General features: G+C 57.6%; 2 protein-coding genes across 2 annotated transcripts in view; both read right to left on the bottom strand.

Moving 5' to 3' along the window:
* CPZ (carboxypeptidase Z) overlaps positions 1 to 7,130 on the bottom strand; it is a 30,558-nt gene extending 23,428 nt beyond the window's left edge. The window contains exons 1-2 of the mRNA XM_002806673.6: positions 6,973 to 7,130; positions 1,063 to 1,095 (exon numbers count right to left, since the gene is read on the bottom strand). Of these exons, the coding sequence (XP_002806719.4) occupies positions 1,063 to 1,095; positions 6,973 to 7,060 (121 nt within the window). The 5' untranslated portion in view covers positions 7,061 to 7,130. The remainder of the gene's footprint in view (positions 1 to 1,062; positions 1,096 to 6,972) is intronic.
* A 5,601-nt stretch (positions 7,131 to 12,731) lies between these two features.
* Positions 12,732 to 19,019, bottom strand: GPR78 (G protein-coupled receptor 78). The gene is made up of 3 exons (XM_002746029.4): positions 18,355 to 19,019; positions 17,378 to 17,491; positions 12,732 to 13,015 (listed from the first exon to the last, which is right to left on the bottom strand). Exons 1-3 carry the CDS (start codon positions 19,017 to 19,019, stop codon positions 12,778 to 12,780), a joined length of 1,017 nt encoding a protein of 338 aa, XP_002746075.2. The 3' UTR covers positions 12,732 to 12,777.
* Positions 19,020 to 23,888: the final 4,869 nt, after the last annotated feature.

Here is a 23,888-nt window from a genome sequence, read left to right as displayed (position 1 = left end):
ACTACAGATGCACGCCACCACGCCCAGCTAATTTTTGTATTTTTAGTAGAGACGGGGTTTTACCATGTTGGCCAGGATGGTCTCAATCTCTTGATCTCATGATCTGCCCACCTCAGCCTCCCAAAGCGCTGGGATTACAGGCGTGAGCCTCCACACCTGGCCAGGAAAGGATTCTTTCTGCCTCACGTTGCCCTGCTTCCCACACTTTACAGCGGGTGTGATGGCTCACACCTGTAATCCCAGCACTTTGGGAGGCCGAGATGGGAGGATCGCTTGAGGCCAGGAGTTTGAGACCAGCCTGGGTAACATAGCAAGACTCCCATCTCTAAAAACAAAAATGAAATAAATAAAAAATACAATAGAACAGACATTTTACAGATGTCGTTGATTTTGTACCGGGAAAACTTTTTTCTGATTTTTTAAAAGCCTAGTTCCTCCACTTAGAACATATCAGATGCTCAAATCTGTCAGGAGGCCACCATAAAATGTTTGCCCCTTTCAGGGAAAAAGCCCTGTCCTAAGCCCCAACCTCAGCACCTGACATTGGCTGGATCTCACACCACTTCTGAAACTATCTCACAAGGTCCGTCCAGCCCTCCTCACTTCACAAAGGAGGAAATCGGGGCCCGGCAGGGGAGGGGACTCACCCACATCCCAGACTCAGCAGGGGCCCAGCACAGAGCCAGAGACCACGAAATGCACGTGGACAAGGGCCAAACGCAGCATGTGTGCCTGCGAGGCCTGGCCCAGCCCACCTAGAGCTGACCCCTGGAGCCGGGACGGGAGCAGGCAGGCGCGGGGACGGATGGAGAGGATGTCCCTGCAGGGACTAGGCTGGGCGTAGCCTGGTGGGAAGCCGGGGAACCTTTTCCTGGCTGATGTTTTTTCTGTTGTGTCTAATTTTTCTCTGGCTGTTTACGAGGGGGTTCTGGTTTGATGATCGGGCTGTGTTATCCATTACCCACTTCTGCCATCACGTGTTCAGCGGCCTAAAGTGCTCTGACAGTGTGGGGGCTGCAGCCCTCCTACAGAACAGAAGCCAGGGAGGTCCCGGTACTGTACCGCTGTCTGCAGCTGGCGGCCTGTGGCATTCACCTGGAAAGAGACACACAGCACCGTTAGGGGCCTGCCTCGCCCACCTCACTCACCAGGCGACACACACCCAGGGCCCCTGAGCACAGGCGGGGACCAGCCTGGGCCACCCTCTGCCAGTGCCATCGCATGGAGCCTTCGCAGCAGTCACCCCCACTTCCCAGGTGCCAAGGCTGTCTGAGAACTCACACGACCTGCTTAAGGTCAGACACCCACTCACAGCAGTGAGTGGGGGCAGCAGTGGGGGCAGTGGCATCTAGCTCAAAGCCCGGGGCTGAGCAGCGGTGCCCACAGCCTGCTGTCCGGGACAGAAGAGCCCTGATGTGGGGTCTGTGAGGGCTGTGATGCAAGCACCTCCCCCGTGGCCAATCTCAAGCTTCCCCCAGTAAGCTGCTGAGTCCTCAGAAGATTCCAGAAGCGTTACCAGTCAGCCCCCAGAGCCCTCACCAGCAGGCACCGCTGCACCATGGACCCAGACGCTCCCAGAGTCAGCCACACAGGCTCCGGACCCCCAAGGCCACCACCAGGGTGTGGCCTCTCCCTGTTTCCTGAGTCAGGGGCCCTCTTCCAAGAAAGAAGGGTCAACGCACAAAACTCTCCTCGCATTCCGGGGGTTTTGAGGGCCCTTTCCGAAGCCCCGACACAGACCCCAATAGTAAGACCCCTGGGAAGGCCAAACACAGCCACCCTGAGCAATGCGAGCTGCTAGGGGCCCCGGATGAAGCAGAGCTCAAGGCTCTGTGTGCATCAAGCAGGAGAACGCCTCCGAGTCAGGGAACCTGGTGTCAGGTTTAAAGCCCAACTAATGCTGGGACCGGCCCATGCCGGAGTCCACCCGGCCAGAGGGGTCACAGGCTGGGTGGTGGGAGCAGCAGGAACCCGGAGAGGGGACGTGACCCGAGGGTCATGTGGAGTGGGTGGAAAGGCCAGGGGGAGGCGGCAAGCAGGCTGGAATGGAGGAAAAGGCCTGGCTGTGACCCTGCACCTCCAGCCGAAACCCAGAGCCTGGAGCTGAGAGATTCCGGCCGTTTTTCCGCGCTCAGCCTGGGATCTGGGGGCTGTGAAAACTTGGCTGAGCACATGTCAGGAAGCAAACAGGCCAACAGCCCTAATGGTCACAGAGACCTGGGCTGCTCTGCGGCCAGGCAGCTCCCACTCTTGGGAACCTCCTGGGACTCGGTTTCCCCACCGTGGGCTGGGCAACCACAGTCTCGGATCCCCACACCAATCGGCTCACAAAGCTCTGGTGGGATGGCAACGTTTAGGGCCCTGTCCACCACTAGGCGCTCCTAGGAGACATCCGGTTTCCACACCCATAACGGACGACCAAAGGGGTCGGCACAGAGCTCCCAGGTGGGGAACGGGGTGTGTGCAGGTGGCCCTGGGGAAGGCTCAGTGGCACTTGGGCTCACTCTCCCTCCCTGTCCAAGATGGTAGGGAACATGGACCATGGGCCACGGGGGCCGTGGAGGGCAGGAAAGATGCCCAGCCCCAGACCACCGGGCCCAGGTGCAGACCCTGCATCACAGCAGGGGCCCTGACACGTGGCTCTTTCGGGTCTCCGTCTCCCCCATTTCACGTGGGTTCACGATTATCATTTTGCAGAAATACAGAGATGAGACCTGGGCCCAGCCCAGGATTTGGCACGGGTTAGAGGCTTCAGAGTCACAGTGCATGTCTTTACTGGGACAATTTCAGGACAACACATAGACCAGCTGCAGGAGCCCATGCTGTGCCAGGCAGGGGAGAGTAACAGCGAAGGGGACTGCTTTCCTGGAGCATCTGAGAGTGGGGCTGCCGGCCTCACCTGAGGGAGGGGGCTGTAGTGTGCCTGCCCACCTGTGGCCGCCCATCCATGCCCACGGGTGCCTACAATGTGCTCTGGGGTGAGCACAGGGAGCTTGAGTCCCCATGACGGCTGTCATAGGCCTGTGGGCGTGGGGCTCTCCGGGCACCCTCAGTGACTCTCAGGCCTTCAGGGTCCAGAGCGTCCCCAGACTCCACCCATCTGCAGCATAAAGGAGGCATGACAGCTTGAACCCACACTTTAGGGAAAAGGGAATGAAAAACAAGCTGATCCGGGATTCTGCCTGAAACGGTGTGCTCTCACCTGCAGTCTGTGTGGCTAAAGACAACTGGGTGATGTTGGGAAGAACAGATAAAAGGTTTGATCCACACACAGACCCATGTGAGCACCCATCCCACGCGGAGCCCCAGTGGGCACCAGTGTGAAGAGCTGGCCACCAATGGGGCCAGGCCCGCACCAGGCTTTGCAATCAGCTGACTCGCTGTCCCATCCTGCACTGAGCTTGACCCCGGGGCCTCTGCTAGCCTTGGGGAGCTGCAAGGTGAGGTGTCCATTCCTGCACCTGCTCCTCCAAAGCCACTGAGCACCCATATGAGTGACTGGACCATCACACAGGGCCTGGACAGGTGAGCCCTCCCGGCTTCCTGTGCCTTTGAGTCTTCCCTATTCACCAATGAGGGCACTAAGGGTCCAGGATGAACCACTCCCTGTGCCTCAGTTTCCTCATGTGTGAATCGGGATAACGGTCACCCCTATCTCACAGGGCTGTCGGAGGACCCATCGAGACTAATACGACAGCAGGGCGAGGTGCCCAGTGAGCGCTCAACAGAGGCTCGGGGTGCACCGTACGCAGGAGCAGAACTGTCCGTCCGACCCCCAACCAGCTGTGCAGCTTCATCGGGGTTTCCCAAAGGGCCAGAAGACTGTCTTTGGGCTCGGTCACTCCCCTTCCACTGGCCGCCATGTACAAGGCACAGAGGGGGTGGGTTTGTTCGCCAGGGCTGCCCTAGCAAAGTGCCCACCATGCATGGGTTAAAGCAGCAACAGCTCGGCGTCCTGGAGGCCGGAAGCTGCAATCAGGGCATCTGCGGGGCGGCACTCCCTCCGAAGGCTCTAAGGGAAGACCCCTCCTGCCCCTTCCAGCTCCTGGTAGCACCAGGTGCTCCTTGGCTTGTGGCCACAGCACCCCGGTCCCTGCCTCTGTTGTCATGTGTGAACTCTGTCCCTGGGCCTGTCTCTATCCAAATCTCCCTCTTCTTCCAGGGATGCCAGTCACTGGGCTTAGGGTCTGCCCCAATCCCGTGTGGCCTCATGGTAATCAGATTTCATCTGCGAAGGCCCTATCTCCAAGTAAGTTTCCATTCACAGGTACCGGGGTGATGTCATCGGTGTGTCTTTTCTGGAAGACACATTTCTACCCCCAACAATCAGCAAGCCCCAGGGGTGCTGTGGCCACAGGAGAGGCAGGATGGCCTGGGAGGGGCCCACAGGGGCTTCAACTGCCCCAAGGCCACATGGCCAGTTCCATGATGTGGCTGGACCTTCACCAGCGGGCTCAGCCTCCAGAGGCCTCTGGTTTTGCCCCTCACCACACAGGGGTGGGCCCACTGACCCAAAGCCCACGGTCTGCCTATCCCAGGCCACACCTGCGCTGGCAGCCACAGAGCAAACCAGGGCAACCGTGGGTGGCTGGTCTGTTCACCATCACTTCCCCACCCCACCCACCGTGGGACACAGACATCCCCACATCCCCCTGCAGACTTGCAAATGCACAGCGGGATGAAAGCTTGTGCCCATAGAAGGCTCTCAAGCCCCGCTCTCCAGTACAGCAGCCACGAGCCACGTGGCTACAGAGCCCCTCACAAGTGTCAAGTTCAAACCAACGTGTGTGACGTGTAAAATGCACACCAAATTTCAGACAGTGCTAAACACAGTGTAAATATTTCATTAATAATTTTTATGTTAATGTAAAAATACTGGAATATTTTGGACATATTGGGTTAAATAGAATTCGTTATTAAAATCGATTTCATCTGTGTCTGATACCTCTTTCGTGTGGCTGCTAGAACATGTAAACTTCTGTGTGTGGCTGGCAAAGGTTTCTGTTGGACGGCGCTGGTCCGAAAGCTGCTTTTGAAATGGTTCTAAGCCTCTTAACCACGAGGTGGCAGCATTTCTTCAACGGGGGAGTGAGATCGAGTCAGTCCTCCCACTCCTAAACTGACCACTGGTTGTGCCCAGGTCAGGGATGAGACCTGCATGAGGTCAGAGAGGTCAGGCCATCTACCCAGTGTCACACAGAGGAGCTGAGGAGTCAGAATCTGAATCCCAGGCCTAGAACATGAAAGTCCCCAGGGTCTGGTGAGGACAGGGAATCCTCTATCGGGAAAGGGAGAGGCAGAGCGGGAGAGCTCCAGGCTTGCTCCGAGTGAGCCCCAGATGGCAAGACAGGGACACGGCAGCTAGCAGCCCGGGGTGGGCGGCCCACACTGCAGCTGCCTGGCTCTGCCCACTTCTGCCTGTGGACCGGAAAGGTCCTTGACTTCCACCCTCGCCCGTAAGAGGAGAGACTGTACTGGAGGATGAGTGATTTACCCTAGAAACACTTGCTGAGGCCACAGCTGTGCTCAGAACCTGCCAGGGACAGAGACCAGCCCCCCACCAAATCCAGCTGGGTGAGGACAGGGTGGTCTGTGCTGCCTGCGTGCAGAGGAGGAGGCTACACCTCTCCCTGGGAAAGGGCAGGTCAGGAGAGCTTCCTGGAGGAGGGGGCTGTGGTCTCCAACAAGTCTGATTCTAGATATTGTTTGGGCTTTCAGGAGTGGAGGGGAGGCCCATCCACAACTCTGCACAAGCTCCAGCAGCACCCACACACCCACACACACACTTCATGTGTGCCCACACACCCATACACACCCACACACACCTACATGTGCACCCACACACCTATACACCCACACACACCCACACACACCTACATGTGCACCCATACACACACTTCATGTGTGTCCACACACCCACACACACCTGCATGTGCACCCACACCCACACTCATATTTCATGTGCGCCCACACCTGCATGTGCGCACACATCCACACACCCACACACACACATACACCTGCATGTGTGCCTACACACACACACTTGCATGTGCACACACACACACACCCCCCTGCCTGTGCGCCCACACAGTGGGGAGAAGAGGTCAGACATAAGGCAAGGAGCAAGAGGGGAAATCCAGGCATCAATAGGACGGGGGAGAGGCATCGCTCCTAGCACAGCCTCTTGCCGGGCACAGGCGGTTCTCAGGTATCCACAAACCCCTGAGAGCGAGCGATCCTGAACCTGACACCCTGCACCCTGGGACCCACATGGGGCCCCGCCCTTGCAGGAGCCCAGATGTCTGCTCCTGATGACAGCCCTGAGCACAGTTGGCCAGATGTACTCCTACACCTGGAGAGGCTGTGAGGCCAGGTGGGAGCCCAGGATCCAGCCCCCAGCCTCTGTCTGCTCCCCACAGCCGCTGCACACACCTTGGGTGAGGTCCCAGACGGTCGTTGTGCCCCTTCCCTCTCCTGGCCCCAGATCCCTCCAGGGAGCCCACACAGCCCTCAGGGCCACTTCCGGAGACTTGTGGTCCACCTCACAGCCCCAGCTGGAAGGGAGGGGTCAAGAGTTTGCCACAGCCCAGAAAGACCGCCCCGTTCCTGGAAGGACTCCGGGACCTTGGATGGCCTCTCACAAAGTCCTGGCACCTGCTCCCTCAGACCCACCTGCAGGGCACCCAGCTCTTGTGCCCGACAGGAGAGGGACCTCACCCCTGGCCCAAGCACGGTGTCCCTCTGCAGCCTGGGGCCCCCACCTGGATGCCATACAGAGCGTGCCTGGTGTCCCCGTCCAGGAGCGAGGTCACCCTACCAGTCTCAGGCCACATGGTGCCCACTTTGGAGACATTCTCCCCGGGGTCATGGGCAGATGACCTACGGGGAGAAAGCTCGTGGGCCCCTGGGAAGCAACGGGTCACTCTCCCCGGAAGTTGCAGGGTGGAGGGTGGGGGCAGGGGGCGGCCTTACCGGCAAGGCTCCCATCAAACTCGCACCCCGGCCGGGCAGCGGCGGCGACCAGGACGGCGAGGAGCAGCAGCGGCGGCGGGGGCGGCATGGTGGGGCGGCGGGCCGCGGGCGCAGTGATGTGGCACTCAGGCTGCACGGGCCGGGGCTCTGCGCTCACTGGGCTCCCGCCCCCGGCGCAGGGAGGGCGCCCCAAACGCAAATGCAGGAGTCGGGTTACAGTGGGCAGCGCCAGAAGCTAGAGAAAGGATGCCGCTGGGGGAGGGGTGAGGACAGCAGATCAACATCCCTGTCTGCTCCGGGCGGAGGGCTCCGCCCCTTCCGAAGGGCCCCCCCTACCCCAGCCCCTCCTTGGGCCTCAGTTTCCCCATCTGCCACCCTGTGGGGCTCATCTACTGATTCCCTGGTGATCCTAAAACTCAGTCCTGCACAGGCTGTGTCTGTGGGGGGAGGGGGCTCTGGCCACAGTGCTGACCCCAGCTGGCCATGAGCCAGGCCAAGTCCTCCTGCCCAGGGCCTGTCCAGTGAGGAAAGCGAAGGCCTTTCCCTGCCTTCCTACCCTTGTCCCCCTTGTGGATGAGGGGAGGGGGCTTTGCTGGGCGGCTGAACCTTTAGGAGCCATATGCCTCGTGGCTTCCTCTACCGGCTGTACCAGCGCACCAGCACCAGGCACCAGAGCCAGCTTCCCCTCAGCCCTGAAACTCAGGAAAAGCCTCTTGGCCCAGAGGTTGGGATGATGGAGACAGTACCCACTGTGGCCCCAACTCATCACTGGCACCCAGTGTGTACTGCTTCCTTGAGGTCATCTGCTCCAGGATGCCCATTTCCACACCCCTGGGATCTGGGGCATCTGGCGTCCAGCGCTACCCTCTCTGCCTGGACACAGCGGGGTCCTCTGGAAGCGCCTCTGACCGCCCCAGCCAGCCCCCGGGGCCATGGTCCTTTGGCTTCCCTGTCTGAGCTTTCCAGCCCAAGTCTGAGGGCAAATTCAGACTCATACTTTCGAGAGCCCCAGCTGGCAGTATGCAGTCCGGTGGGGAGGGTTTTCTCCTCCTCCCTGAGCGCTGGGGTGGGGCACAGCGCCTCCCTGTTGTCCCCTGCTATGGCAGGTTTAGTCCAGCCACGAGTGGCCCACCTGTGAGGGCATCTCCCAGCACGGCCCTAACTTCGGGTTCTTCCTTCCCAGCAGTCCCTAAAACAGTGAGACAGCTTCAAATCAATGGCATTTGAGATTTGAGGAAATTGAGTGAGTGCTAGCTCATGTCACTTTTTAAGACTCGGGGAGAAGAATTTGGTCATCTTTCCTGGAACCAGCTTCTCTCCTCTACAATTAAATGGTTCTTCAGGGGCAAATCACAGGACGGGGTTAATCATGCCCGGGAGTGAAGAGGAAAACAAGTCCTCCCCTTCCCACAAATCCCAGACACTGTCCAGCCAGCCCAGCGGGCAGTGGGCCATGGGGCCAGGATGCAGCCATGCCTGGGCAGTCAGTGAAGCAGCAGGTGTGGTCAGACAGCACAGCCCCCACGGTGCTGCCAGGTGGGTAGGCCCACGGTCAGGGGGGTGGTGGGCTGCAGGACAAGCTTCTAGGAGAGAAACCACCTTGTGTCATCAAAAGAGCACAGACTCGGCCGGGCGCAGTGGCTCATGCCTGTAATCCCAGCACTCTGGGAGGCCAAGGTGGGTGGATCACGAGGTCAAGAGATTGAGACCATCCTGGTCAACATGGTGAAACCCCATCTCTACTAAAAATACAAAAAAATTAGCTGGGCATGGTGGCGCGTGCCTGTAATCCCAGCTACTTGGGAGGCTGAGGCAGGAGAATTGCTTGAACCCAGGAGGCAGAGGTTGCCGTGAGCCAAGATCGCGCCATTGCACTCCAGTCTGGGTAACAAGAGCGAAACTCCCTCTCAAAAAAAAAAGAGCACAGACTCACCGCTCAAAGGGTCTTGAGCCAGTGGCCTGGCCCCTTGAGCCTGGGGCTCTCCACTGAGAAATTACATAGTGCCCACCTCGGGGCTTGTGGGGATGGGGTGGGGCAGCGTGGCAGACCGGAGGAGCCCATCAGTGTATGGAAGCCTGCGCCCCAGCAAGACATGATGTGTGCATGCAGCCGTCACCAGCACTTGCTGCACAGCAGGTTCTGGGGATAAAAATGGGTCTGACCCCACTCCTACCCGCCCTATGGCTGGACTCTTGAGAGGGGCGCTGGGGCTGTGAGAGCTGAAGAGGGAGGGTTGTGTCTGCCTCGGTCAGGTGGAGGGACTCGGCTAAGCAGAGGAGGAGGAAGAACTAAGAGAAGGTCCAGAAAGGATGCAGCCCCCAGGAGGGGCCAGTAGACCAGGGCACCCAGCACTTTAGTCTGAGGCCATGTGGATGGGAGTGGGGAGCAGTGGGGGCAGAGGACAGAAAGGGCCAGCAATGCCAGGCTCAGGAGCAGAGACCACAGCCCCGGGACTCCTCAGGGCTTCTGGTAGGAGCACAACTTGCTCTCGGCTACATTTCCAGGAGCCTGCTCTGCTTGATGGAGGGTGGGTGCAGGGAAGGGCCAGTTCACCAGGGCCCAGGAAAGGCTCCAGAAGCTTGGCCATGGATGGGTGCCACATGAGGCAGGAGGAGGGCCAGAGTCAGCAAGCGCAGAGGGGATGAAGAGAGGGATCCTGGCTCAGAACCACATCTGGCCTGGGTTTTCAGCCCATGTGAGCAGGAGGGAGGCTCGAGAGAACCAGATCGTGGTCTCGAAAGGACAAGAAGGCAAGCCAAGAGGCCTGTCACTCTGGGCTCCCACAGGGCCTCCCTCTGCCCCACCCATCATGGGCTGCTGCAGCCCTGTGACAGATGGAATCGATAAAAATCCCTTGGTCCCCCCAAAAATAAATGAGCAGTTATGTCCTGCAAGCTCCCTGCCAGCCTCACAGCCCCCCAGCTCTGTGCTTCCCGCCCACCAGGGGAAAGCCTCCCAAGCTTGCAGCTCTACCGTAAAAACGATGGGAGAAGGCTCCCCATACACAGGGTGTAGGGCCCAGCCTGGAGGTCTTAGAAGCCTGGCAGGGGACTGCATGCAAGCCCAGACTTCTAGAAAGCTCTGCTCTCCTGGTAATTGAACTGTGGTGAATACAAGGCAGAATTTTCCCTGTCCATGGAAATGAGACACCCTCGGAATAAAACGTTGATTGATTCGAGACGTTCTTGAGACCCAACATCATTTTGCAACACGGTTAAGTGCAAGTGAAAAGTATTTTTCAAATTTAGAAAGAAAAAAAAAAAAAAGGCCACAAGCCTAAGGCCAAAGACAGCGACAGCGCGGGAGCCAGACGCGTTGGTGGACAAGCGCGGAGGGAATGGCTTAAGATGCCTGCTCTAGAAAATTCCATGGAGCTTCCGAGGAAGGCGACTGTGAGAGCCAGCAGTCACTGTCTCTGATAAGCGTCGCGCCTCTCTCTAACCATGGTGCCTTTCAGCAGGGCAGGGAGCACGCACTTCCTTGAGTAGGATTAAAATAGTGACCACGGGCTTTAGCCTGGCAGAGACCCAGTAACACAGAGTGTAGCCCTGCTGGCTGGCAGGCTCCTCCCACATGGGGAGCTCCCTGGGACAGGAGAGGGCTCGGTCAAGGAGCTCACAGCCTGGGCTCTGGAGCTTTAAACAACGGGGACCAAGCTGCTTCTCTGTGCAGGCACTCTCCTTTGCAAGCACAGGGGCACTAGGGTGCAGCAGGGTCTCAAGTTCACGCGCCCTCCATGAACCATGCCGTGACACCTGCATCCCCACCTCCTGCCTGGACCCCCAGGCTGGAGTGCTGGGTTGGATGCAACTGACCAGATCTGCTTGTGTGCGTGCGTGCGCGCATGATTTAACTGTTTCCTGACCGCATACCTATAGTTGCTATTATTCCAAACAGTAATTGCTTTTGTTTGAATTATGTCTCATGATTGACAAACTCTCTTAAAACTGCACGCTTTTTGGGGAGGCATTGGTGAGTCAGCAAATAACACCTGGTTTTGGCCAGACGCGGTGGCTCAAGCCTGGAATCCCAGCACTTTGGGGGGCTGAGGTGGGTGGATCACTTATGCTCAGGAACTCAAGACCAGCCTGGGCAATAAAAGTGACACCTCATCTCTACAGATACAAACTTAGCCAGGTGTGGTGGCACTGCATAGGGTCCCAGCTACTCAGGAGGCTGAGGTGGGAGGACGGCTTGAGCATGGGAGGCGGAGGTTGCAGTGAGCTTAGATTGAACCACTGCACTCTAGCCTAGGCAATAGAGACAGATCCTGTCTCAAAAAGCTTTTTTTTTAAAAAAAAACAAAAAAAAAACACCTGGATTTTTTGGAGAAGAATCCGTGAAGCTGCCTCAGCTGGGTTGTCCACTGTTAATACCAAGAGCCAGTGGCAGCTGCATGTGCCGCGTCTCCGCAGAACTCCACCCCTGGAAGGAAAGAACTTGATGTCCACGCTCTCCCTGCACTGCCGACCTTTGGTGTAGGGTGTTGTGACACAGGCTGCACACCTGCAAGAGCCCGTGGGCGAGGCCCATCAGAGAGTCCCATGAGTGGAGGTCTTGCAGCCCTCCTACTTCTGCAGGGGAGGGCCCTGGGCCTTAAAAAAAACAGCAATGCCAGGGGCTGGAGAAAGAACTGTGTCCATTCATTCACTCGCTCACTCATTCACGCACACACCTCTCCACCGAGGCCCGTATGCACTGCACATCATTCTTTCCCTGAGCTGTGAAATAGGACAGATGTGCACACAAGTCCTCAATATTGTACCATGGGGACATCCGATGACACTGATGGCTGGTGCCCCCACCTGGCAATGGCGTCCTGTGATTACAAACCTGGGGGAGATGCACACTGCTACTGAGGGGCACTCCAGCTTCTCTTTGCTCCCCCAGCACTGCCATTGAGGAGCGAGGCTCTCCCCATCCTGCCACACTCTCCAGACACCTGGGACCTGGCCATTACTTCTATCTCTTGACTGTCTCATATCTAGGATCCAGAGGCCCAGCAGTGGCCTTCGGGGGAAGGAAGCAGAGGTCATGTGCTCCGATGATATCTTCACCAGAAGAGGGTCAGAGCACAGAGTCTTCACGTCCTCCCCAGTCAAGATGCCAACCCCCTGGCAAACCACGGAAAGGCTGGAGGGAGGCTCCATCTGTGTGCCCGCTCGGGCAGTCACAGCGGACAGGCACGGAGCTGGGGACCTGCAGCCTTCCAGAGATGGCGTGTCCCAGGGGCTGCCCGTGCCTGCTGGTCCCTGTCCACAGACTATCAGCTGTCAGTGCTGGGAGCCCCAACCAGACTCCCCCTGGCATTTATCGCCCAAACCTGCACAATGCTGAGAACAAATCAGAACAAGGCTACTAACCAGGCTGGAGGAACAGTTGTCAACCTGGGCGGCAGCACAGACCCTGAGCAAGCGTGAGCACCTCACCCACACGAACAGCAGTCATCACCAGGCGCCCATGGGCACCACACGCCACGCAGGGCACTTCTCTACCCACCATCTCGAAGCATCACAACCCCAGAACAAGGGTGAGGAAGCTGAGGCTCAGAGAGGAAAAGTCACTGTCCCAGGGCCACCCAGCGGCCAGGGGGCCAAGCCTGGAGCTCTCTTCCCTCGCTCCTACTGCCCACACCCACATCCGCCCCTCTCCTTCCCCCCTCCTGCGCTTCAGCCTCAGCCCAAAGTCAAGCTGCCAGTGTCTGTGGGTCCCCAGCAGTGTTTCTGTGGCAGGGACAGTGCCCCTTCCACAGGGCTCTTTAGATGGGGGTGGGGGGCGGGGAGCACCGATGCACTGCCAGGCCCTCAGCGTGACTGCTGCAGGCAGGAATCATTCTCTGCGTCCAGAGAGCTGTGGTGGGCAGACGCTGGGGGCGGGGACCTCTTCAGCAGCTGCTGCGCCATGCCAGCCAGGACTTGGCGGAACGGCCGGCAGAGCAGGAAGCACACGAACGGGTCGGCCGCTGCCTTGCTGTAGGTCAGGCACTTGCTGAGGACGCCCCAGTGGGGGTTCACGGTGACGGAAGGCATGAGCTCCACCAGCCTGTTGGAGAGGAGCAGCTGACTCAGCCCCAGTGACAGCACCCGCCACGCACTCACACTGTGAGGGGGAAGGCGCTAGAACCACACTTGAGTACACGCCACAGCCCTGACGCTCACTAGTGAGGGGGCTCTGCACCAGCACCCTGAGCCTCGGGATCCTCTTCCTAAAATGGGGTGACAAGACACACTCCTGCTCAGTCCACCCACCTGCCCGCACACCTGCCACAGACACCTGCCCACAGAACCAGCTACCGAGGGGGCCACTCCCACTTCCATGCTGCAGACCAAGACACTCCGGATGTGAGCTCTGGGAGCCCCAACCAGACTCCCCCTGGCATTTATCTCCCAAACCCGGGCAATGCTGAGAACAAATCGGAACAAGGCTACTAACCACGTTGGAGGAACAGGTGTCAACCTGGGCTGCAGAACAGACCCTGAGCAAGTGTGAGCACCTCACCCACAGGAACAGCAGTTGCTCTCCGGGTGCCCAGGGGCACCGCACAACACACAGGGTACTTCCCTACCCACCATCTCGAAGCATCACTCAGAGAGGCTCAAGGGCATCCCTGATTTCTAATCTGAAACCAGCTTAGAACTCAGAGTGGAAGGGGCTGGGCTCCCCGTACGGGAACGCAGCAGGGGGTGGGCCTCTGGGGACTCTGACAGACCCCTCTGCTTTCAGCACAGCCTGGGGTAGAGACTGGAGTAGGACAAAGCTTCTAACAACTGTCACCAGCGTACTTGCTGACCAGTGGCAGCTGTTTCACCTCCCAATTCCTGGCCCAAAGGCCAGGGCCTTCCCTATCAGTCTGATGACCCCCTAGGCAGTGAATTTCTGTCCCAGGATGTCCCACCCCTACTCAGAAGGACTGCATGCCTGTGACTTACAAGGTTGGCTGGGTCACTTGTTAGCTTGGAGACCACCTGCTGACCACCCACAAACATAGCAGCTGCTGGGGTGCAGCCACAGATCAGACTGACTCCCTCCCTTACAAGGAGGCCAGTCCAGCAGGATGGGGGTGGGGAGGCAGGCAGCCAAGCTGAGGGGCTGTGAGGACAGGGAGAAGGCGAGGGGCAGGGCCAGAGTGTGAGGACAGGGAGAAGGCGAGGGGCAGGGCCAGAGTGTGAGGACAGGGAGAAGGGGAGGGGCAGGGCCAGAGTGTGAGGACAGGGAGAAGGGGAGGGGAAGGGCCAGAGTGTGAGGACAGGGAGAAGGCGAGGGGCAGGGCCAGAGTGTGAGGACAGGGAGAAGGGGAGGGGCAGGGCCAGAGTGTGAGGACAGGGAGAAGGGGAGGGGCAGGGCCAGAGTGTGAGGACAGGGAGAAGGGGAGGGGCAGGGCCAGAGTGTGAGGACAGGGAGAAGGGGAGGGGCAGGGCCAGAGTGTGAGGACAGGGAGAAGGCAAGGGGCAGGGCCAGAGTGTGAGGACACGGAGAAGCTGAAGGGCAGGGCCAGAGTGTGAGGACAGGGAGAAGGCAAGGGGCAGGGCCAGAGGAGAGGCATCCAGAAGCCAAAAACCAGGGCAGGGACACAGGTCCAAGGCCGTCATGGCACTAACCGCCCACCCTAGGCTGCAGTGAGGGTCCAATTACAGTAAGTGATAGTCCAGAAAGGGCTTTGCCACTGGCCAGCACATTCACTTCAGGTACACTGTCACCCCCCACCTCCAGGGAGCCCACCATCAAGCATGGACTGGAGACTGGTCACAACCAGCCATCAGGCAAGTGGGAAGGAGGGTCATATCAACAGTTCTGAGAAGCATGGCATTTCTTTCAGCCACTAGGGGACTGAGCTGCGGTTGAGTAAGAAAGCCACAGGCATGCCAGCATGTACACGTCCCCTGGTTAAGCCACAGTGCAGGTGGAAGTCATCAGAAACACTGAGCTGAGGCTGTGTCTAGAGCCACGCTGGAAGCAGAAGTCATGTGTCAACTACCAGGATTCCAACCGGCCACAACGCTGTGGAGAAGGGGGCTCACTCATGTGTCCACTGATGCTCAGCCCCTGGTGAGTGTCCATCTGCCGTCCCCGAGTAGACCACAGACTCTACAAGGGAGGCTCTGTATCCCCGCCCTCCTGGTCTCGGTGCTGCACACCTCTGGGACTTAATCCACACCATTAATTAAGTCAATAAAACTCAAGGGTGACAAACAAGAAATCAAAGGACAATGCCATGTCCCCATGTCCCCAGCGCTCTTACCCACTTTACCCAAGTGAGCTGGCTCAAGGCGACTCTGAGCTATTTCTAACCAGGTTAAATTCACCTTCGAGATGTCCACAGAAGAGCCTAACAGTGCATCCAGTTCTGAAAACAAGTCCCAGGAGAGGCACTCTGAAATATTTTTAGCAATTGAAGAATGATTGGAATGAGCGCACTACCTTCTAAGGGGCAGCAGGAACCGCGCACTCCTGGGCCTCTGACTTCTATGCGTTAAGCCACCGACCACATTAGAACCTCGTGCATGCATTCGGGAGCGAGGTTCTGTGTCGGTTCCCTCCTGTGACATGAGAGGCGCCGGTCAGGCGGGTCTGTCCAAACTCTGACCCAGCTGTGCTGCTCCCAGCGCCATCCCTCAAGGCCCCTACCTTGCTGAAACACCTGCCTAGTCTTGCTGACCTGCATCTCCCGCCATCAGAACCAAGAGGAGCCTGTGTTCCATTTGCTTTTGTAACTGCAGGAGCAGGCATAGCCTAGCACAGAGTAGGAGTTCGTGAGAAGCTTAGTGAGTGCATGAAGGAATATAGAACCTCATTAATGCTATATTGTATCCACATTTTTCACAGAGAAGGGAGACTGAGCTGCCCAGATCCCAGAGCTGGAGCCATGGAGAAACAACGTTGAGAGGCAGGCTTAATGGCTTTGTGTGGGATTCTCCCTCTTACACTCATGTGTGTGCTCATAGTTATGCATGCTCACACACATGCTTGGAGCCTTGTCCACACACATGAAAATAACAGTTACAAACATGGATCAACACGACAGCATGGCTGAGCGAGCCAGTCTCACTCCTCATTCATTTAAAATTTCAAAACTAAATACTGGAGCTCTTGAAATTCCAGCACCCACCTTCTACACACATGTACATACATGCATGTGTGTGTATGAACACACACATGCATGTGCATGTGCCCTCACAACACACACATGTGAGAAAGGAGGGTACCTGTGATCCACAAGAAACCCGGCTCCCTGTCCCTAAGCCAGATTGGATCAGTGGCCAAGAGCTCATGTCCCAAGTGCTGATTCTGAAGAGTTCAGAGGGAGCCTGGCAGGCAGGAGAGAGCCCGCGCCACTCTGCATGAGCATTCAGGGGTCTCCCGGGTTCCTGGGACACAGTTGTTGCCCCCACACAACACCTAAGAAACCCAGTGACCTGGGAACACAGGCAGACATCTGGAGAGGCTGGCAGACCCTACAAGGTTGCACTGGATAGCAACCCCAGGAGGACCCTACACAAACAGAACCAGGATCCTGGTACCCTACTCCCACCGGCTCCCTCCCCTGGGGCAGGAACCTGGGTTCCTTGAGGATGAGGGCCATGGACCCCTCCTAGGAGCTTCTTCCTTCAGAGGGTCCTCCTGAGTGGCACAACACACAAGGTGGAGACCTCCCAAAGAGCCTGGGTACTGCAAGGGCCTGGCCAAAAATTCCATGGGCTTCCAAGAAAGGCGAGACATGACAGCAAGCAGTCAGCATCTCCAATAAACATGCCTCTGTCTAACCATGGTGCCATCCAGCAAGGCAGGGTGCACACATTTCCTTGAGTGGAGCTAAGGTACTGGCCAAGTGGCCGAGTAGGTGACCCAAGAACCCCAGAGGCAAAAACTGCAGACTCCCCTGACCCTCAGCACCGCACTGTGACAATGGCACCAGCAGCTCTTTACACGCAATCTTTCCCAATTACCTGTGGCTCCAGGTAATTCTGACTCAACAAACACTCAGGCCAAGGACTCCAGGAAAGAGGAGCAAAGACAGCACTCACCTGGCGGTGTCACTGCCCCGAGGCTCCAGCCCGACCTTCCACCCAGATTCCTGACTCCACGCCCAGGAGATGTGGAGTTTAAGGTCTGGATTGGTCCCAGGTCCCCTGACACCGAAAGCTTCCTGGGTTTAAAGAGCCAGGTGCTGATTCACTGAACCCATCTCCACCTGTACCCAGGAGAGTCTCCTCATTTAGAGGACAGGATGGGGGCCAGTGCCACCTCCCTCCCAGGGTCTTTCCCCGGAGCTACTGCAGGGCCCACAGTCCGTCAGGTGTAGAGGAGGGTCCTGTGATGGTGGCCGCCCTCCCGGCTGGGAGAACTCAGAGGCCTGCCCAACTGAGGCCAAGCCCACACAGAGTTTCCCACGACAGGAGGACTCACCTTGTCACCACGTATGGGGCAAAGCAGATGAGGAAGGTCACGATAGAGACACCAATCTTCCTGGTGGCACGGTGGTGGCGCTGCTTCTGCTGGATGAGGCAGCGCTGCCGCACACTGTGGGGACAAAGGACAGTGGTCAGGATGATGGAAGGGCAGGGACAGAGCCCAGGCCCAGAGCCCCGGGGCTGGAGTGAGGGCAGCCGGGAGGGTTTCAGGAGGATGTTTAGCCTGGAACCAGAGGAGGACAGAGGGATGGCAGAGAGGGGAAGAACAATGGAAAGAGGTGGGCTTGCTTTTTTGTAGGTGAAATAAAGGAGGCCTGGAAAAAAGGGCCAGCTCCTCCTCCTTTCCCTCCGGCTCATCCTTCTCCACACAGAGGGAACTGAAGCAGGCCTGCTGATGGAGGGGCAAAGCTAGGATTCTCAGGGAGGGAGAAGCCACCTCGGCCGGTCCCTCCCCACCAGCAGGAGAGCCTCCTGGGGGTTCTGTGGAGGGGGGGGCCCAAGGGTGAACACCCTACAGAGGTAACTTGGAACCATGGCAACACCAGCTAGAGAATCCGGGGAGAAATCCTGCCAAGTCATGCGCAGAAAGCATGGGGGACTGGGCCCTGCCCAAGACTTACAGCCCAAGGCCATGCAAGGGCACTGGGTCAGCAGTGGGCAGAAATGAGCAGATGCCTCAGTCCCAGGCCACTCACAGGAGGGGTGGGGCCAGGTCCCCACAGCAGGACCCGGGGAACCCCTCATGGAGGTGCACACCCCACCGCTCTGCACAAAGCTCCCTGTGCACTGTGAGCACATATTCCAGGAAACAGAAGCCCCCGCGGTGTCTGCACCAATAAATCAACGGGAAACAGCCGTGAGCAGCATGCAGTGGCAGCCCCACGGCAGTGAGCTCTAGGCGAGTAACGGTGATGATGCCCACAGGCACCCGAGTCCCTGGCCTGGGCCGGTCGGCACGCACTGGCTAACTACCTGGGCAGGTCGGTGAGCAGCACGAGCGCCTTCTTGGTGACGGTGTCCATGCGCCGGCAGTGGCTGCGCGCTACCCGGAGCACCCCGAGCGAGGTGAGGCAGAGCACTGCCAGTGGCAGCGCAAAGCCCACGGCATGGAACGCAGCGGTGAAGGCTGCGAAGCGCAGGTGCTCCGGCTCGGGCGGCAGGCGCAGCGAGCAGGATGCGAAGGTGCTGCTGTATCCAAGCCAGGAGCAGCCGAGGGCAGCGACAGCAAAGGCCAGTGACTGTCCCCAGGCACAGGCCAGCAGCAAGCCAGCATTGCGTGGTCGCAGGAGTCGGGCGCAGCGCAGCGGGAAGCCCACAGCCAGCCACTGGTCCGCGCTCAGCGCCGCCACGCTCAGCGCCGCGTTGGACGCCAGGAAGGTGTCCAGGAAGCCGATGGCTTGGCACGTGCCAGGCATCGATGGTGGCCGCCCGTGCAGCACTCCGAGCAGCGTGAAGGGCATGTCCAGCGCCGCCAGCAGCAGGTGTCCCACAGACAGGTTCACCAGGAGGACGCCCGAGGCGCGCGCACGGAGCTCGGCTCTGCAGGCGCAACAGAGCAGCACCAGCGCGTTGGATAGCAGCGCCACGGCCAGCACCAGCACCAGCAGCCCCACCAGTAGCGCCTCGCCGGTGCCCATGGCGCTAGCGGCTCTCCTGGCACCCTGCGGTGCTCATGGCTCTGCTTCGGGCGCGGACCTGGGAAAGCGCGGCGGCGGAGCGGCGCGCCACGGCTTCTGGGACGTCCAGAGAGGAAAGCGGAGGCAAGTGCGGGGTCCGGGGCGCCCGGGCGGAGGGCGCTGCCCTTCAGAGCTGGAGCAGCCAGGGGGGCCCCCAAAAGGCAGCGCAACCTTGGTGCTGTCCAGGGTGCTGAACCCACTCTGCCCTGGTGGCACCGTCCTGAGGCTGAAGCAAGGGGCGCGGGCGCGGGCGCGGGGCGCAGGGGTGAGGGAGGGCTCTTTGCTGCCACTGTGTCTTTCCTTCTTCCCTCCTTGTGGCGTGGCAGGATGGGACTCTGCGCGCTTCTGCTCTGGGTCAGGTCAGTCCTTGCCCTGGTCACACCTGTAGCCGAGCCTCCCAGCGCTGGTTCGTGCGGAGTTGAGACACCAGCAAGAGCCAATCGGTGGATCCTAGGCTGCAGGGCCCTCGCCGTGCCTCTCCCTCCAGGCACTGGTACCAAACTGGAGTGACCTGGTGGCCTATAGGGGCGGTAGGGGCGGTGGGGGCAGGAATGAAGTGGTGAGAATCTGTGCAGGCGGGGCAGAGGGAGTGACCTGGCTGGGGCGGGAGCTGGAGAGACACAGCAATGCCTGCCCTCAGGACTTCACTCCCATCCCCCAGCCTCCGCCCAGGAACTGGGACTACATCAACCTTTGTTGAAGCAAGAAGGGCAGCAAGAAGTGGAAACAAGGTTGAGAGAGGAATGGGGGAAGGAGAGAGGGGAAGAAGAAAAAGTAAAAAGGGAGGAGGAGAGAAAAGCAACAGAGGGAGAGAGAAATAAGGGGGCCTCTTAGGAGGACATACCCAGAGTGGGGCGCCTTATTCAAATGCCTGTGGGGCCCCAACTGCCTTCACCTGACTCCTAGAGCCCCACGTGAGAGATACATGTCTCTCCCCACTCTGCCATCCCCTCTGGTGGTTTCTGAGTCTTCTCACCCAGTGGGAATCTTCCGATCCATTCGTGGCCACTTGGCAGGACAAAGATACGGTGAAGCCTTCTGGAAGCTGCTTCTTCCAGGAAGCTTTTTGGCATTTTCTCCCCAGTGGCAGCCACAACCTGATAGAAATGAAGGGCAGACCATTGCCCACCCCTCCCCACACCCACCCTGACCTGCAGGCTCTGCCAGCCCTCTTTGAGGGATAAAGGGTGGCTAATGGGGTGGGAGTTCACCCCGTGGGTCTCTCTTGTGCCAGTGCTGCAAAGTGGCCAGGGGAAAAGCCACAGAAGCACAACCTGGCCTGCTGCGGCACCCCGGCTTTACCCCCTTAGGCCTCACATTCTCATCTGTGACATGGGAATACTAACAGCCAGCAACAGCCCCTGCCTCTGTGGTTGCTGTTAGGGTTAAATTGGCCAAGGTGCACAAAATGCTGAGACCATCCCAGCAGGCAGCGAAGGATCAGAGCAAAGTCAGCCTTTATTAGGGGCCCGTCTTATAGCTGGGCAAAGGAAGTTTCATTCCAGTGTCTGTGCCAAGGCCCCATAACTACAAACCAGGAATGCCAGGATTCATACCTCCATCCTCTGGGTCTAACTGCAATGTCCTGTCATCCAGAGAGGCCACCACACCAGCTCCAAACCATTGCCATCCATCAAATGCAGCGTCTTTCTCTCCCCCCATTTCTCCCTGGCACCCCCACTGACCTGCTTTCAAATTTTCACCAAATTAGACCTTGCCTGAAACAGAGCAGCCATGTCAAAGTTTTCCTGACATGCCCAGGAAGAGTGGGCCACTCTGCAGCTTCTGCAGGTCAAGCAAGGTCACAGGGGAATAGCTTGGACAAAGACACTGTGGCAGTGGAGGCTTGATAGCAGCGGGCTCCCCCAGCCCCCACCCCTGAGGCTTCTGAGTGGCTGTGTGCAGCTCTGGGAGTAGTAGAGGCATCAGGCAGCTTCACAGGGAGACTTTGGTCTAGCCTCTCACAGCAGCCCCTGTCGCCTCTTAACAACTCCAAGTGGAGAGGATTCCCCTTGCAGGGGAGCAGAGAGCATCTCTTCTGAGACATGAGCATGGGGATAGCGCACCAGCCTGTATTATGAAAGGCATTAGCTCACCTGCAAGGATGTACCCGGCACGGGCATGTATGACAGAATGTGTGTGGTGAGATGGCTGTGCCCTGAAGGGGCACCTTGATAGATCTAGCTCCATTCTGCTTGCTAATCTCCCTGAAGCCCCAGCACTTCTGGCCTCAGATCTTGCCAGCCTGGCCGCCCCCTTCCCTGGGTTGTAGGGGATGGCTTTAAACTCTGTGGTCTTATCAGAATAACGTCATTTAATCTTCTTACACTCAAATCTTATTCCCGACGAAATCCTCTCTAGGGTGAAATCCTGGGCCTAATCCATTTATCTTCCAAAAAGAAAAAGTATATTAAAATATTAAATATTTTCACCACTTCTTTGAAAAGTAAGGCAGTACTCCTAATATCCTGCTCATTCCTGTGGAGGCTGCACTGCAACAGCACAGTTCCGGGTTGGCTCCCCAGGCCCCTCCCCTGCCTAGATCACGATTCCCCATCGCCCAGGAAATCCCTTAGTGGCCCCTCCAAGCCTACCTAAATTGGGTCTTAGCCACTCATGCTGGCCCCTTTGCTGTTGCTGTCACTCACACACATGCACACACACACACAGGCACAGACACATGCGTGCACACACATGTGCATACACACATGCACACACATGTGCACACAGTCACACACATGCACATACACACATGCACACACAGGCACATAGGCACACATGCACACACGTACACATGCACACACACGTGGATACACACATGCACACACATGTGCACAGTCACACACGTGCACACACACATGCACACACAGGCACATAGGCACACATGCACACGCGTACACATGCACACACGTGCATACACACATGCACACACATGTGCACAGTCACACACGTGCACATACACACATGCACACACAGGCACATAGGCACACATGCACACACGTACACATGCACACACATGTGCATATACACGGGCACACAGGCACACACATGCACACACACGCACACACATGCGCACATACACACATGCATGCACGCACGCACACACACGCACCCCATTTAGCCATATCTCCCTTACTCCCCACCCGTGCACTTAACCCACACGTCCCTTCTTTGTCTGTTGCTGACTTGGCCTGAATGGCCCCTCTGCTCGTTCCTTCTCAGTCAGTACTCAATCCTCTAACACAAAGCTCTGCCAAGCCTCCAGCTGTCTGTCAGCCAGGGAGAGTCACCTCCTCCGGGCACCTGCCAAGACTGTCATCTCAGCCCCAGCAGAAGTGCTGGTCTGGAACGATGATGCCTCAGCTACCTAATCAAAGTGAATGGCTTACTTGTTTCCTCATATGAAAAACAGGGGCAGGAAACCCATCTCTGAGGGCTGGGGTGGGAATTAAATAAGGTTGCATTCAATTAGTCTAAAATAAATAAGCTTAGTAACAAAATACATTTAACTAAAATCAAATGTGCTCGGCCAACCATCATTCTTCCCCTCTCTTCTCACTTTCCTCCCATCTGCATGTAACAAGCTGTCAGTGTCTGTGGAAATGCACCAGTCACTACTGACAGCACTTCAGGATGATGTAATTGATACTATTCACTTGCCTCAAAAAATCAGCTCACTACTTCTCCTGGGGAGCCCAGGAGGCGGTGCTGATCAGATCTCATTTTGTCCACATCTTCTCTCTGCTCAACAAAGTGAAGGAATCAAGCCTCATGTGCGGTGTCCAGCACATTCTCTTGGACGTGCTGGGTGCCCAATATATCCTTGCAGATGAGTGAATGGCCCGCCTTTCTGTCATGCTGGCTGGTGAAGCTTCCCTGCACTCATGTCTCAGAAGAGATGCTCCCTGCTCCCCTGCGAGTAGAATCATCTCCCCGTGGAGTCATTGAGAGGTGACAGGGGCCGCTGTGAGTGGCTACACCAAAGTCTCCTTGTGAAGCCACTTGATGCCTCCACCACGCCCCAGAGCTGCACACACATGGTCACTTGAGGCTTGGAGGGGCTAGGGGAGACCAATGCCATCAAGCCCCACTGCACGAAAGCTTCTGGAAGGAATGACCTGGCATGTTAGCAGAGATGATTGCTCACACACAGGCAGAAGAGGGAAAGGAGGAAGGTGGAAAGAAACAGAAATGAATGAAACTCCCAACATCAGGAAGACGGCAAGTGCGTGATTCTATTCCCCTACAGCAGAGTGCTGTGCAGCCATTAAAAAGCAGGTGTCCGCCAGGCGTGGAGGCTCATGCCTGTAATCCCAGCACTTTGGGAGGCCAAGGCAGGTGGATCACCTGAGGTCAGGAGGTCGAGACCATCCTCACCAATATGGTGAAACTCCGTCTCTATTAAACACATATATACAAAAATTAGCCAGGTGTGGTGGTGTGCACCTGTATTCCCAGCTACGCAGGAGGCTGAGACAGGAGAATCAGTTGAACCTGGGAGGCAGAGATTGCAGTGAGATGAGATGGCACCACTGTACTCCAGCCTGGGCAACAAAGTGAGACTCCATCTAAAATAAATAAATAAATAGGCCTGGCATAGTGACTCATGCCTGTAATCCCAGCACTTTGGGAGGCAGACACAGGAGGATCATGAGATCAGGAGTTCGAGACCAGCCTGGCCAATATGATGAAACCCCATCTCTACTAAAAACACAAAAAATTAGCCAGACATGGTGGCGCACACCTATAATCCCAGCTACTCAGGAGGCTGAGGCAGGAGAATCACTTGAACCCAGGAGGCGGAGGTTGCAGTGAACTGAGATTGTGCCA

The sequence above is a fragment of the Callithrix jacchus genome, chromosome 3 (assembly GCF_049354715.1).
Source record: "Callithrix jacchus isolate 240 chromosome 3, calJac240_pri, whole genome shotgun sequence".
NCBI classification, from domain to species: domain Eukaryota; kingdom Metazoa; phylum Chordata; class Mammalia; order Primates; family Cebidae; genus Callithrix; species Callithrix jacchus.
Note: the sequence above shows the minus strand (reverse complement) of the source record. Positions and strands in the feature narration are given on the sequence as shown.